Source organism: Neltuma alba, unplaced genomic scaffold (genome assembly GCF_004799145.2).
Source record: "Neltuma alba isolate B1F8T4 unplaced genomic scaffold, ASM479914v2 tig00011850_pilon, whole genome shotgun sequence".
Classification (NCBI taxonomy): domain Eukaryota; kingdom Viridiplantae; phylum Streptophyta; class Magnoliopsida; order Fabales; family Fabaceae; genus Neltuma; species Neltuma alba.
The window spans coordinates 920,163-936,449 of record NW_021636455.1 but is presented as its reverse complement, the minus strand read 5'-3'; the positions used below and the strand labels follow the sequence as shown (position 1 = coordinate 936,449).

Here is a 16,287-nt window from a genome sequence, read left to right as displayed (position 1 = left end):
ATATAAGAGAAAAGGGGATTTAAGTCATCCTCAATTAACATATATATCAAGGAGTAATTATAAAAAGTTATATTTGACTAATCCATGGAGTCCTGAATGGTGATTATGAAGTCATTCTTTGATAGGTCTTTTTTTTTTTTTTTTTTAACAAATTCAATTCATATAGTGCTATTATTGGGCATAGACAATCACAGGATTTTTTTTCCTGAATTACATGGGATAATATACAAATATATAAATTTTTTAGTAATTAATTGTCTCACACAGAGGAATAATCTTTTTTAGTACGAAAATTTTGAAATCAATATTGAAAAATATTTTATTAGAAGCCGGGGTTGAATATTTTCATTTTTGAATTTAAAAAATGTATATACACTTACATAATAAAATTATACGGCTTTTACCAAAACGTATATATAAATAGGTTCGATTTCATCCCAGAAAAATAAATATACATATTTTCTTTTTTAATTTGCTTTTTTGCGTAGTGTGATTTTATACGTCTTTTGGTTGTCCGATTTGGAGGCTGCAAATGATCGCAGCCCATGTGGAGCCAGGGTGCCAACTCCGGACTCGTTCAAAAGATCATAAAAACAAGGATCCCTTAAATATTCCTTTCACATTTGCTGTCTTTGTTGACCAAATCGGGAGCACAAATCTACAATTGAAGAACAACCGTCCCAACAACATAAGTTCCCCAACAACACGACCTTATTGTTGAAAGGGACCAACAAATTGACATCAGAGGACAAGGCATCAAACCCAACAACCAGACTAACAAGCTACATATTATGTCCATACATAGACTTGGATTTACAAAAACTCCAAATCTAAACCAAATATACACCGAGAAGGAAGATCTCCGGCACAAAAATAAGGCCGGTTCTCCCTTCTCCCTCCAAATATAAAGGATTAAAAAAAAAAAAACAGAAGAAAAAGAAAGCCCCCTACCTTCCTCTCAAATGCAATTGAAGGAAGTGACGGTTGAATAATGAAAAGAATTGGTAGTAAAATGGACCCCAAAAAAAACCCAAAAGAATGGCCACTTTCTTCTTTCCCTTCCAGTGTTGGAACCTGGTTCTCCCAACCTTTCAACAAAATAAGCAAGGCTTGGGCAGAGACAAGAAGTAAAAGCTAATGCTACTACTGCTGTACAGCTTCTACTCCATCTCCTTCCTTCCCAAGCACAGGAAAATTCTCAAGGGAAGCAATAGATTTTTCTGAACAGTTGACTCCAGTTTCGGGAGGAGATCCCTCAGACTGGTGGTTAGCCGATGCCTCGGGCATCTCCTTGTCTGTGGGGTGAACTGCCTTCGGGTCTGAATCTGAATCAAAAAAGAGACACACTACAGCACAATCATCAATTTTGGAAGTAGGGTACTTTGTCCTCCATGCTCGAACAGCAGTCTCAACGAGTGTTCGGGCTGCGGAGGAGCGTGACACAGATGCCACAATGTCTACAACTTCTTGGTTCGACAGAACATCCCAAATCTGCCAAAAAAAACAAGAGACAGTTAGAAAAAAATAAATCAAATCAATAATCATCGACTTTTTCCAGAATTTTCATGAGGTTGCGTGCATCTTGGAAAAATGCACTTTCAACAAAATATGCTGGTTATTCCATAATAGACCATGATGTCTTTACCCCATCTGTGGCTAACACAACAAATTCATCCTTCTCAGTAAGGCGGTGATGGGAGACATCGGGAACAGATATCAGACCAAAGTCTTTAAGAATAAAATCTCCAAAAGCTCGTGCCATAGCAAGGCCTGGGGAGTCAGCATTGGGCAACCAAACTCGAGCAACCTCAGGTTCATTACGAAGAGCAAATACCCGTCCTCTGCAACGCTTGATTCTCTCTTCTTCCCCTAAATGAAAGAAACACAGATTTTACATCAATATATTAGAATTATATTTCTATTCTATCTGAGCTACAAAAATGAATTCCATCCTGAGAATCACAGCACCATATAAAACACTGATCAATGCTACATAAAGCAGAACGTTACAAGCGTGTAGATGGCTGAGAAAATTTTGCAGTTTGACAAGTTTAGGTGGTCAATATGTTATTAATGAAGGTTAACAGATGTCAAAGTTCTTGTTTAACAATCAAACGGGAGTTGCAAGAATGATATGCTTATCCATCAAAAATACCTAGTAGTTGGTCAAACGTGTTTACACCTGTTGACAATAGACAATCACATTCAGAGATGGAATTCTTTATGTGCATGCGCATGAGTGAGAGAGAGAGAGAGAGAGAGAGAGAGATACTTGGAAGATTTGGCTTCAGGTCAATGGTCAACTGAACAGCAGTAAGAGAATTATCATGATCCCTAGTACCCAATATAGCTCTTGAATCCCCAACATTTCCAATAACAAGATCCTGCCCCTATAAGAACATAAGGCACAGAAAAGTGAAAAAAAGAAAACAGTAAATGATTAAAAAAATTATAAGTTTAAACCTCTTACCTGTTTGACCAAGGTGACTGCTGTTGTCCCGCTGCAAAAGCAATCGATACCAGGATGCAATTTCAATTCCTTGTCCATAATCTTGCAAGCCTTCAGAAAAGATTCCTTCAGCGTCTTCAAAGCATTAGTACAACTGTGCTCATGATCAGGAAGACCAGGTTTCTCATCAACCATTCTAAACCCAATCTCCCCTGACTTATGGTTTGCAGTAGCATTTCCGATATCACTTAGTCCATCCTTATTGTTATGATGCAATTCCCATTGGGCAATAAGCCTTAAAGGGAAATAATCCCTGACTCTCCTTGCTACCCTATGACCACTAGGGCCATGACCATCGAAAACTCCACAAAAAATGGTGTCCTTTGAACGGAAGTTCTGAAAATGGAGGGCAAACAAGTTATTGGGATCGTTAATGATATCTATTCCATTAATTGTCATGCAAGACAGAATAAAATAGTATCGGAGTATCGATTCAGTTTCACCAACAAATCTAGTACCACAAAGGTCTACCTCTTTCCAAAGAAACTAAAGGATATTTAAAGAAAGGAACAAGAAAAATTCATAACATTATCTGGTAGAATGACGCATACGCAAATTTTCTCAAGAACACTAATGTTATTAAACAGTTGTGCAACTACAGAACGGGAGTGAAGACAAGGAACCAATGGGACAAAAGTAAATGAATAAATTTGGGAAAAAATAAACTGGTAAAAGATTATCCTCAATAATTAATTTTTGACGGAAAATTATACAAATCATGGAAACCAATTTCCATTGAGCAGACAATCATAAATACATTTTTACGTCTCGCATGCAAATGACAAGAGGAAATTAACGGAAATTAGGCCATCTCACGTTTTAAAGCCAATTGGAGTAAATTAGAAACTGGAACAAACCATTCACTAAATCTTTAATACCTTTCAAATAAATGCAGGTCTGGTTCACGAGTCCAGAGACCAAAATATACCACCTTCAACTTTCATGTATTTAACAATTTCAAAGCATGAAGACGTGCTAGAAATAGAAAGCATATCCTACAAGTACACTATATAAGAGATTGGCTAACCTCCCAAACAAGCATGGCATCCTGGTTGATCCCCTTTTTGCCTTGCTTGCAGAACAGGGACGCAACCTCACTGGATCCATTTACGAACATTCTCCCTGGGATTTTATGTAGGCCCAATTCCGTTTTAGAATCAAGCGAACAGTTGCTCCTTAATCTCCTCCTTCGCTTCGCGATGTCCGAAGTGGATTCAGGTGAACAAGGGAGGGGATGGGCCACAGAGAGGCATGATCCCATCCCCAGTGCCCTGACAATGTTCAGAAAGCATTCTAGACCGACCAAACAGTCTGAGCCCCCAACGTCCACCACTGAATCGGCAGCCTCTAACCGGTTTACTGTAACCGGCTCCTCTTCCTTCTCTTTCAGCAGCAAAGCAGTGCTTATAGCCTACCATAAACATAAAGCATTCAAGAACCAACAATAATTTCAAAAAGAGAATAGCACAAAACCCAGATTCAGAAACCAAATAATAATAACCTGTGTCATGTTCGAATGAAATTGAATTCACTCCAATTCCACGATTCCCCAAAACCGTTTCTGGGCCGGAAAGAAACCAAAATTACCCACTCCAATCCAACCAAAACTCTACTGCATTTGCCAGAGAGGACAAAGAGATGTTAAATACCAGTGCAACGGCCTCAGTGTTGACGCCCTTACGTCCTACAATAAACGCGTGGATCGAAGAAATTCAACAATCAACACGCTGCTTCTTGAGTTCGATCCAAAACTCGAACAATACCGAATAAAGAAAATCCAATAACAATCCCCGAATGGTGATTCGCTCAGGCAGTTTCGCTGTGCATATTCTTCCTTTGCATAATCATACCATACAAATCACGTCGCAATCACAACACATCAAGCCACGAACAATGATCAGAACCGCTGAATCGAGAAGCTCTGAGAAGCAAATCAATCGATCGATGGTTAATGAGTGAATCTAAATTTCCATTCAACCAATATTCAAGGTCGAAACAGCAAATTTTCTCTTCTTGGGACCAAATCCTGCAAATTTTCGCGCAAGATAGTTTTCCGCGTATTTTTTTCGCCCCTCCCCAACCTGATCTTTTCTGCCACAAATAGCTATAACTTTTGGGAGGCGGAAAAAGAAAAATAAATTTAAAATATAGCTATGTTATCGTCACGGGTAGGTCATCACCGACCGCTTCGATTTAAGTGGCGGTGATATTCGATGCCGTTGAGATTCACCGTCACTCTAGATGTTAGATGCCCACAAAATTAGACTCGTCAGAAAATGAAGAAAGGATAAGTAATGCTAATTGCTAAAAATGAAGAATGGACTAGGATGTCTTTAATTTTTATTTTTAAAAGGGATTCCGTTGAGTATGTTTAATATCCATGAAGAATTAAATTTAAACCCTTCGATTGCGTGAATTATCATGTAAGGAATATTGATTTGACTGGAACCACGCAAATTGAATTACTCACCACGTTATTCAACTAAGTACCCAAAAAAATAGGGAAAAACAAATAAATTAATTTCGATCAAAATGCTAGACGAGGATGCTACAAATTTGTTCGGGTGGAAAAAAAAAAGAGAATTACAATGAGGTCCCACATAAGGAAAACAATTAAAAAACAAATCCCAGAGGTTGTCATTCTCACTATATGACTTGTTATTATAAGCTGTTGAGGTTGTTATTGAGACCTTTCGGTAATTATTTCTCTTCTGTGGGACTTGATTATAATTCCTCCAAAAAAAATGATCATCTCCTATTATAATACAAGATCTAGGCGAGTAATTTGAAATTTGAAGAAATTAAAAAATTTATTAAAATACTTCATTGTATCATATGTTACATAATTTCTCTAAAATAATATTATGAGTAATAAATTAGTTTGCCAAAAAAAATAAATATAAATATTTTAGAGTAATTTATTAACTTTCTTCATCTCTTAAAATAAAATCAATTAAATTTTATATTGTTCTTATTCTAAATATAAAACCTATTTTATAATACAATTTTATACTATAAAATAAGTTTTATATTTTAAAAAAAAAAAAGAGTATTAAGTCGTGGGGACAGTGGTATCTTATTTGAAAATCAACGTGGAACCGTGGGAGAGAAGGCAAAGTGAAGGTTAAATTTTATTATGGCTGTTAATGGTTAACAGTGTATTTTGGGATTAGTAATATAATTTGGAGACGCAAGAGTTTAAAATGTGAAGATTTGTGAGGTTGCATGTAAGCGCGGAGATCATGTGAAGGGCAATAATGTAGAGGCGACACGTCATCTGATGTTGTTCTTATCCGGTTGGGTCAGATCTGTTTGTTAGCAAATCATAGTCAGTTAGCAAACTGTACGGTACCCAAATAATTAATGAACTAATACGCAGTATTAGCAACAAAATAATCGTGTGATTGAAAATTATGGTAGTTTATGTTATGGTGGTGGCCTTAGTGAAAGTGAGAAGCTGAAAACGGTCCACGTAAGCTCGAATGGTTTGGAGGCCCTTTGACAGCTGTGAGACAGAGCTGATGAAATGATCCCCGGGCATCGTGGGAATTTCACCCCTCCGTCCACTGCTAAAATAAAAGGACTACCGCCACCAAACATGCACCGCCGCAGCAGATAATGATTCAACTTCAATTTAATACTGCCATGCATGTAACAGACAGGAATGGAATTATTTAAGTATACATGCGATTTATGGATATGGATCAACGAATTGAATGAAATGTTGGGGGTCCTTTTCCAAAGCAAGTCTCCCGGGCATATGAATGATGATTGAGTGCTTGTGTGCGGATCAACTTACTTTAAATATGATCAGATATGATAATTTAATAAAATCAACACGTATTTTTTACACTTAATCAATTTAATTAATTTTTTTAAACTAGTTATTTAGTTCTTCTCTTAAAGACCAGGATTTTTTTTTCTGGAAATTTGATGTTTTGGATTTGTTTTTGAATTTGAAATTAGTGATAATTCTTGACATAATGGATTCTTTTGGTGAATTAATATTTTATAAAATACAAAAATATTTGTTGTTGTAAAAGGGGGTAAAATTGGCATGACGCCATGATGAGAGAAAGAAAGTAGGCCAAGAAACAAAAGGAAAAGAAAAGGAGAAAAGACAGGAGGGAAAGATGCGTTTATAGATGATAGATAAGCGGTGGTGGTTTTCCTGGCCGGCAAGAGATGTGAGAGAGAGGAAGGGAAGGGAAATAAACAAATGGAAAAGGGAGAGAAAAGGTGAGGAAGCTTTTGATGGAATTTTGAAGAGAGGGGAAGATACGGACGAATAATAATATGTTGTTGAAGGAAGGAATCCAGACGGAAGTTATTATTTTATCTTATTTTTATTTTGGGCGTTTTTGGGGGCGGCGGCCGTGGAAGGTCAGGGGTTACGAGTAGCCACGTATGGTTTAGGAGCCGGGTCCTTCACGTTGTATTTCTGATGAAAAAAGGTTATTGGATGACACACCAACTTGTTCATCTCCACTGAAAGAGAACCTTCTTTTTACCTTATGAAACAAAACTACTTATCTTAAATAAACTAATTCAAACAATCACTGATAACTTTTTATGTATTGGTTTATGCATGGAAAGGGGGCTTTTTTTTTTTTGTCTTACTATTTCGAAGGAAGATAAACGGTGTTGATGGGTGGAGTGTAATGGAACGATAGATATACATATATATATATATATAACGACAAAAATAAAACAACGGCAGCAGAATGAGAAGGAGGGAGGACCGTTGCTTCAGCCTTGGCCTACGTTATTATTAGTCCTCTCCAATCCGGTCTTTAAAACATACGGAAAAAAAAAAGTTTGGCCAAAAAAAGAAAAGAGGTGGGAATGACAAGTAAGCAAGGAGATGGAGGGAAATAAGAAACAAAAGAAAAGTTGACTGAAGGGTAAAGCGGGAGGGACAGGTGGCACATTGGGAGCCAAGTGCGTGTGTGAGTGCGGACCCCCGCCGTTCTTTTCCTTTCTCATGTTCCGCCGGGGCCACTAACTTCATAATAACCCTTCGCTCCCTCGCCAAATGCTCACGTTCCCAAAAGCCAACTAATTTTCTTTCTCTCTTTTCATCCCCCTCTCGCTTTCACGCCCATCCCTCGTCATTCGTGCACCCACTTTATTATAACCACAAATATGCTCTCTTTTTCTTTTTTCCCCCCACCTTACAGCAGTTCAATTTTACAACTTTTAATTAGGCACATCTATTCTTCTATTAAAACAATTATGTTTGAAGTACTATTAAGTGTTAAATATAATCATTTTTTTTTGTTAAAACCAACTCTTTTGTCTTTTTTTTTGGGTGGGTAACAAAACCCAACTCTTGTCAGTAATTTTGACCCTGCTCTTATTTCTCAGGTAAAATTTTATCCTTAATCTTTCAGTAGTATAATTTTGTCCCTGATCTTATTTCTCATGTGTAATTTTGTTCTTGATCTTTTTTTCTATGGTACAATTTTGCCACTGATCTTTGGGTGGCAAAATTACACCCAAAAAAAAAAAGATCAATGTTAAAATTACACTACTAAAAAGATCAAAGGTGAAATTACACGTCAAAAGAAAGATTAGGGTTAAAATTATAGCTTAATTTTTTTAATATTATCCGGCAAGTTTTCAATTTTAAACATGGGCAAAGGAATATGGCCCAAAAACAATTCCTGCACGTTTCGGAGGTGCCCCCCATCTCTCAAGTCCAATACACGCTCCACTTCTCCAGGTGTCGACGCTACTTTCTCAGCCCAGTCATAGCCCAAAGGAAAAGAACAATCAAAAAAGGTCCGTTCGAAACAAACAAGTTCAAATTTTCAACGCCTGAACTCTTTTTTTTTTTTGTTGGTTTTTTGGAGAATTACACAGATAACAACTCCCATTTAAAGGCTTGTTTGGACTAGTGTTGACGAAAAAAAACTTCCGTAAGAAAACCACATGCTCCCCGGTCCCCACAGCCATTCTTCCATTTCTCTTACCATATGAAAATTCGCTTTTAAAACATCATATTGTTCACGGGGTGTCTAATTCTGAACACAGGAGCAAGAATATTGCCAAATACAGATGAGCCCCATGAGGCCATATTCAGCGCTATTTCCTTAACCCAGTCGTATACGACACCACCAAAGAAAGCCATACAAGTTACCCACACACGCTATGTACATACAACGGAGGAAGAACACACGGTACACAAACCAATAGCTACCAAAAAACGGCTTGTTTGAAATAAACAGTCTCGAATTTCCAGTCTGCCACCACCGAATATGTATAACAAATAATGCATCACGAAGATCACCCCCCCCCCAAAAAAAAAAAAAACAGAATACATCACGTATATACCACATCCAGAATTTTCACGTATAATTTAACGATACAGAGTTTTATACTTCTACACAGCAACAAAAGAATTCACACACTTGAGTACAGTTGAACATATCGTATACTTGCAATTTAAGAACTCTTTATTGGCCCCCCACTTCTCACGGGATTGGCACAGCACCACCATATGCTACTTACTCCAAACAGCCACGAGATCAAGAAGATGCAGTGGCAGCAGGAGAGGATGGGTTGAAAGGAACCTGCTCAGCACAAGTTAGCAATTCATGGGGCCCTGCATCCTCACGGCCCACACCCAGCAGGTCGAGATAATACAGGTAATGGGAAACGATGTCGTTCATGGAGTCAACGTCGCCTTTCCCACATACACCATCACCGTATAGAATGTTCATTGTAGTGCCAAAACCAGGAACCCGATGCTCCAACGTGTCATTCTTGGTGGGCTTCCAGGTGCCAACAAAGGCCTCATGGGCAGAAGGTTGTGCCTTCTTGATTGGAGTCATCCACCTCCAAATTGCAGCCTGGAAGGCGAGGGTTGCATTCTGCTCTACGTATTCTGGATGATTTAGTAGATCTACTTTCAAAGCTTCTCCAGCAGCGCCATAATTGTAGTTCCTATGACAAAAACACCAGACATGTTTTACAAAGACTTACTTTCCTCTTACTCCCCTTTTTTCTCCTGTCTCTTGCACTAGGGCTTTGAACTATGATCTTATATTTCTTTTTAAACTGATGGCCATGCTTAACTAAGTTGTCAAAATTTAGTAAGGTATAGGTATGATTTGTTTGCAAGGGCACTCAAGGAGGAGATTTAGAACAAATCAATATAAACCATCAATATCAATCAATATAAAATATATAGCAATTCACACGATCAACAAAACACAACGTGATTCATTGCTACTCTGCAATGCACGGGAGGCTCATCTAATTTGAGGACAATTCAACAATGTAACTTATTATCTGCAGGCACTAACTTTTGGGATACATATATCAAATAAAGCATCTCAGACAAAAAGTGAAAAGTAAACAAGGTGATAACCAAGAATGAAGAAGCAGATATTCGAATATCATTCAGGTTAAAATATAAACATACCAGTAGAGAGGCAGGGCACCACGTCCATAATATTGGGCACCAGGAGCACAAGGGTAGGTGTACTTGAAATAGTCATCACAGTATGACTGACTAGGACTCATTTCGTGATTGTAACAAAGACCCCAGGCCAAAGGTCCTCCGGTGGCCACTCCATAACCACCTGGAAATAGCATTAACAGAACAATGATGAATAACAGAATTATATAACTGAAAGAGAAATTGAACCGAACACAGAACTATTTCATGTCCTAGTCCCTCTACCTAAAGCTTAAGTCAAAACCCCGGAAGAATGAATTTGAAATGATTGGTTTCCATCGTATGATGGGGGATGAACATATTAAACAGTCACAGATGCTAGTGTTCTCCCCCTTTAGTTCAACCATAAGCAACTATGTAGCTATAAATGAATAAATAGATCATGCATAATGTCTTTAAATATATTCAACCCATAGGCAAATCAAGCTTTAAAGTTGACCAATCAAATCAACAGCCAATTATCAAATCCATTCAAAATAACCAAGAGAATGGATCGTCTACAGTGCCTATAATACTACTCTAAACATAAATGTAACTGGCTTGTTCAAGCTGGGCAAATCTAAAGACTAAAATCTCGCTGGTCAACCCCCTTACAGCCTGTTCATCTAAGTGGTAACTATAGTGTCGGCGCCAAAATAGAAATAAGATTTCTTATGAACCAGACGGTAAATGACCCAAAACAAATTACGCTGATTCGCATCAACAAAACCCCAATAAAGATAAAGAATAGGACAATGAAATCCAACTAATAATCATAACAACAATGATGAACCAAACAAACAGCAACAAAAGGTCGGGATTCGGACTTACAAGAAGTTTTACTACCGACGTGACCCAGGAAAGCTGCAATTTCTTTCATCTGCATGGTCTTGTTACCGGTGGTGCCGAAGCCCAATGGCTCAAAAAGCGCAGCAGCAGCGATGAAAGAATGATAATCCCAGAAACCTACTGCGTGTGCTACAGGCGAGTTACGCTTGGAGAAGAGATTCTCAAACTGGTAGGTCTGGAAGTAATCAGTGATAGTCAGATTACAGCAGTATTGGGACCATCCCCTGCATTCCCACCCTTTGTCACAAAGCTTCTTCCCCTTCTTGTACTTCACCAGAGTCTTCGTATTGGACTCATCCCCATTCACAACCAGCTGGCTCAGCAATACCAGAGCTAGAAAAAGCAGAACTCCACTTTTAGTTACCCCCATTCTCGATTCCCACAGGCTCTACCACCACAGCTGATCTGGGTGGGTCTTGATTTCAGCTCTGAAACTCAATAAATCAAGGATCTTTTTTGTTTGGGTGCCAAAATGGGGATGGCGGAACGGAATGCAAGAGGGAGGGAGAAACAAAAGAGAACCAAATAGAAAAAGGGAATTGTCAGATGGAAGGTCGTTCTCTGCGGTGGAAGATACCAATGGCGCTGCATGGGATTAAATCTCGAGCACATTTTTTGCTGATGGACGGTAGTTGGGTGGGTAATGCAATAGAACATGCTCGATGTTTAAGCGATAACAGACTGGCTTTACGGCAAAGAACTCATGTAAGGGATGGCCCATCGTGCTACTCCACCGACAGCTCATGGATGGATGAAATGTCGATATCACCCTTGATGTTTTTAATCCTAATGGTCAATTGGGCCTCTTCCTTTCGTGGATCTTCTCTACACAGTGATCTGGCCTGGACAATAAACTTTCCGTGCAATTCGGAAAAAAATATGGTACAATGATTTATTATTTATTACTACTTTTAATGCTTAATATAAAATTTCATTTGATTTTTATTTTTGTTTTAAATATAAAATTATAATTTATTTTGAATTTCATATTTATTTATTTATTTTCAAAATAGTTTTTGTAATAATGAAAGTTTTAGCCAATACACTTGATTAGCAAGGACATTTTAGGAAAAATAATACTTATTTATTATAAATAATTAACTTAAATAATTTTCTTAATTTACTCAAATTAGTTAAATAACTCTTATATTAAAGACCAGATGTAGTATATTAAAACCACGCTGTGTGTTCACGAGTGCTTTATTGATTAATGATAAGTGATAATGCTGAATTTTTTTTTTTACTACTACCTTCAGTCCTTAATATAAGATCTTATTTGATTTTTATTTTGATCTTAACTATAAGACCTTAATCCATTTTGTCTCTCATATTTATGTATTTTTTTAAAGATTTTCTTTCTAATAATAATAGTTCTAGCTAATAAAGTTAATTAGCAGGAATATTTATGAAAGACAACACATATTTATTACAAATAACCAACTTAACTTATTTTTTTAATCTATTCAAATTAGTCAGCTAACTTTTATATTTAAAACCGGAGGTAGTATTAATGAGCAAAGTAGCAATTGGCCTTTAATTTTATACAATGGAACAATATTATAGTTTAAATTTTATTGAATAATAATGCAACCCCTTGGTTTTGGTGTAAATTAGTGTATTCATTTGTTTTTATTGATTAGTGGAATTTAATTTGCTCCCAAAAAAAACAGCCCCATATTTTTTTTGGGCATTTATATTGTTTTCATTTCCAGCTTTATTGGCTGTCCACTTCGTTCCCGCATGGATTCCTGCATAGGTCATTTGTGTCTCGTGTCATTTTCAATATAATTGTCTAAACAATTATATATGATTGGGCAAAATCAACTATGCAATCTAAATCACATTAAGCATGGCAAAAAAGAAAGATCCCATTAAATATTAAAAAAAAAAACTCTCGGTGAGGAAACAGATGATTCTACGAGAAGGATTTTCTAAATGCTAATTTAAATGGGAAAAAAAAAACAAATCAAATGACTTGAGTAGAGAAAATATCAGATCTACACACAATGCTTCTTTTCCGTCACAATCCTACTAAATTCAACCAAATCAAGTAGATAACAGAAGAAGGCATTATTAGGATAGAAGTAGAAAGCAATGGAGTACACAATTGATATTTTGTCAAATATAATATAGGCTTCATTTTCACCTATTTGATTGGACTTCAGCTTCTCATATCGGATTTATTTAGTTTTTCAAAGCATACTCTGCAGTCAGTTGTTCCGTTGGAAAACACAAATACTAAACTGGAAAATGGGCCTTGAGTTATGGACTCACAGGCTGGGCCGGCGAAATAGATATCATTGGCACTTGGAAACTAAGGAAGGGTGTTATAAATATCTAGGGTTAGGCAAGTGGGAAGATCGAAAAGGATCTACCCGTAGGCTAAGACCGCCAGGCGATGAGTTGCTCGGAAGGTCGACGCCCACCATTGTTGATGGATCTGACAGTGAACAAAGTGGCATCTCAGAAAGCCATTGCCCTGTTTTCCCTCAGCTCTTGGCTCGCTATGATGCCTACATTCTATACCCCATCCACTTCTTCCGTCTGGCATTTTTTTCTGTTTGTTATTCATTTCGTGGATTCTAGTTTGTGGATCCTTTTGCTTCCTCTATTCTTCGGTCGATATATTACAGTGCAGTTTGTTCCTCCATTGGTAGAAATGTTAATTCTTTTTTTTTTTTTGGGGGGGGGGGTTTGGATTTGTCGCTTTTTCGGTAGATGCTTGTTTTAGGTTTTGATGGCAGATTTGGTGATCTTTTTACTAAGCAATATTCGCTTTCTAAACTAGTTATCCAATTTCCAATTTTTCATATCGGGCAATCTCTTTAGTAACTTTTTAGTTATTCTTGGAACCTCAAGCTTAAGGCCTTCCAAGTTTGAAGTCGTTGTTTCTCATTTTATGAACCACAAGTTTTCTGAAATGACGTTTCCCTTTTTTTTTTTTTTTCCCTAACTAATATTTTCTGCGATAAGATGAGTACGGAGGCAGCATGGACCCAGCGATAATGTTAATTCCAAGATTCCCGTGAGAATCTACAAACTCCATTTCTGGCTTTCAAAGAGATTACAAATGTAGAATATCATTTTGTGTAATTTGCAGGTTAACTCTCCAGACACATGGCCATCAAACACCAACTTTCATCATCATTAATCTACAACCAGAGAGGGGAAAAAAAATGAAGGAATGCCATGAGTGTCACGAATGTGCTAACCAAATTTTGAGGAGGGATCGTTCATGAGAGGGTGGTGAGCTTGGGCAGCCATGGCTATCTCGAACTGCTTGAAAGAGATTGAAGAGAGAGACAGAAGCTCTGGAGGAGGCTTGAGATTGTCCCAATCCTTGTCATTATTTGTTGTGGTAGACCCATCAAGTCCTATGTGTGTCAAGTGCTTCACATCTGTTGGATATCCAATTTCCATCTCTGCTTCCATATCCTCTGTTTCTTCTTTATATACTGACGTCCAACAGAATGGAAGGGGAAAAAAAAAGGCTCAATTTATGAAACACACCACATTTCCAATTGCAATCAAGCAAAGAGCTTATCCAAATAAATTGATGCCATTGTTTTTCTGGACCAAAAATAAACTGATATGATTTGAACATAGATATAGATGCCGGCAAAAATGTTTGTTCTTTTATATAAAGTAATCATTATCTTCACACTAAGGCAGTTGAGTAAAGCACACGTTATTTGGATAACATTTGCATTAATTGATTCATTCTTTATGGTGATTTGGCTCAGCAGAAGAAATGGATGGTACTATTTGATGAACTTAGCAAGTAACAAATATTCCAAAGTGAAAATGCTAGTCACTTAACACCTGAAGCATGACGCGAATAATGGTTAGTGTTCAAATTCAAACTCCTCTATGTCAAACTCCTCTAACATAGAGGCTCCAATGTAGGTTGAAAAAATTGCTACTTGACGTTATATCAATGTCCACTTTGGAATATGTATGCATGTATCGAGAAATTTGACCATAAAAAATGATACTTTATTATGTACTTTATTTCTTTGATTGTGCTTTATTAACAAAAGGTCAAAAGCTTTATATTTACCATGATATGCTAAAATAGTGGATATTGTATTTTATGTATAATTAAATTTACATTTTGACTGAATAAATGGTTGATTTGGGAAGTACTATCAGCTAATAAGCAAAAACGATTAAGTATCATGAACCTGCAACACGTGAGGAAGGTGGCAGATCATGAGATCAATGATAGTTGTGCATAATAACTCACTTTAATACGACAATCATAGATGGTCACACATAAATTAATTTAAGATTTAATTTTATAATACCCCCGAAATGGATTGCCATAATAATCCAAGGCTTTCAAAATTCAACCAAGTATCTCAGAAGAAGAGTTAAAAAAATGCCGTGAATTTTAGCATTTAACGCATCACAATGAGAACATCATTTACAAAGTAAATGGTAACATCAGAAATCAACTCACAAAAGAATTTTACAAGATCAATAATAGTTACTCATAAGAACTTACTTTCATAGATGATCACATGTCAATCGAATCTATTCTAAAATTTAACTTCATGATATATCCGAATTGTATTGGCATATTAATTTCAAATTTTGAGTAAGCCAAGAACTTTAAAATTTAACCAAACATCTCAGAAGAAGAACAAAAATCACCTACCATGCGTGTGAGTTCTATTATTAGACGAGATCATAGTCAAAACATCGTTTGAATTAAGGAAAATGATAATATCAGAAATAAACTCACCGAAGAACTGAGACAAGCTCTTGATGCCTCTGATCAAGTGTTGAATGCCACCAACAATGTTAGGCTTTGGAAGAGCATGCAGAAGTCCCGAAGAAGACTTGTTCGTCCTTACGATCATTTTGGATGAATTTGATGAACTCTCTCCTCCTCCTCCTCCTCCTCCCACTTCTCTTCCTTACACATCAAACACCTCAGAATTACAGATAGATAGATACTCCAATTGATGCCAAAAGAAACATACAGAAACAGAAAGAAAGAGAATCCAGAAAGAAAGAGAGAGAGAGACTACTGGTAACAGTTGAGGCTTTTGATTCTGCTTTAGGTGCGCCTAACTCGACACTTGAATGAGAAGCACAGCCAAAAGAGAAGGGCAGAACCATGAATCTTCCCATTTTTCCTCGCATTTTCTTCAAAGCCAGCCAAACTGTAGGTATATCAGCTTCCAATTGATGAGCGCATGTAATCAAATAAGCATCATAACCTCCTAGCTTAGCCTACCTATACAAGGGAAGGCTATCGCCTATGAGGGGTCTATTATATCAGGCACTGTTTATCTTTATGGACAAGCTAGAATGATTTACACGAAGAATTAAAGAAATATATGAGAAGTCAAGTTTGGTATGTGAGAGAAATAGTATACTACAAATGTCATAATGGAGTGGGTGTTAGAGTTGTTAGTTGGTTAAACTGTGCGACTCAAGACTCAAGACTGCTTTAAGTATGCATTAGTATTTAGCT

At 37.0% G+C, this 16,287-nt stretch overlaps 3 protein-coding genes across 3 annotated transcripts; all 3 read right to left on the bottom strand.

The window, feature by feature from the left end:
• Window positions 1-588: 588 nt before the first annotated feature.
• Window positions 589-4,613, bottom strand: LOC114718527 (probable protein phosphatase 2C 33). Its single transcript, XM_028903873.1, has 7 exons — window positions 4,159-4,613; window positions 4,011-4,070; window positions 3,537-3,920; window positions 2,471-2,845; window positions 2,273-2,390; window positions 1,646-1,869; window positions 589-1,491 (listed from the first exon to the last, which is right to left on the bottom strand). Exons 2-7 carry the CDS (start codon window positions 4,017-4,019, stop codon window positions 1,144-1,146), a joined length of 1,458 nt encoding a protein of 485 aa, XP_028759706.1. The 5' UTR covers window positions 4,020-4,070; window positions 4,159-4,613; the 3' UTR covers window positions 589-1,143.
• Window positions 4,614-8,840: 4,227 nt separating this feature from the next.
• LOC114718543 (chitinase-like protein 1) lies at window positions 8,841-11,387 on the bottom strand. Its single transcript, XM_028903897.1, has 3 exons — window positions 10,785-11,387; window positions 9,939-10,098; window positions 8,841-9,457 (listed from the first exon to the last, which is right to left on the bottom strand). The coding sequence occupies exons 1-3, from the start codon at window positions 11,170-11,172 to the stop codon at window positions 9,040-9,042; spliced, it is 966 nt and encodes a 321-aa protein (XP_028759730.1). The 5' UTR covers window positions 11,173-11,387; the 3' UTR covers window positions 8,841-9,039.
• A 2,108-nt stretch (window positions 11,388-13,495) lies between these two features.
• LOC114718423 (CRIB domain-containing protein RIC4) lies at window positions 13,496-16,075 on the bottom strand. Its single transcript, XM_028903725.1, has 3 exons — window positions 15,839-16,075; window positions 15,550-15,723; window positions 13,496-14,257 (listed from the first exon to the last, which is right to left on the bottom strand). Exons 1-3 carry the CDS (start codon window positions 15,951-15,953, stop codon window positions 14,010-14,012), a joined length of 537 nt encoding a protein of 178 aa, XP_028759558.1. The 5' UTR covers window positions 15,954-16,075; the 3' UTR covers window positions 13,496-14,009.
• Window positions 16,076-16,287: the final 212 nt, after the last annotated feature.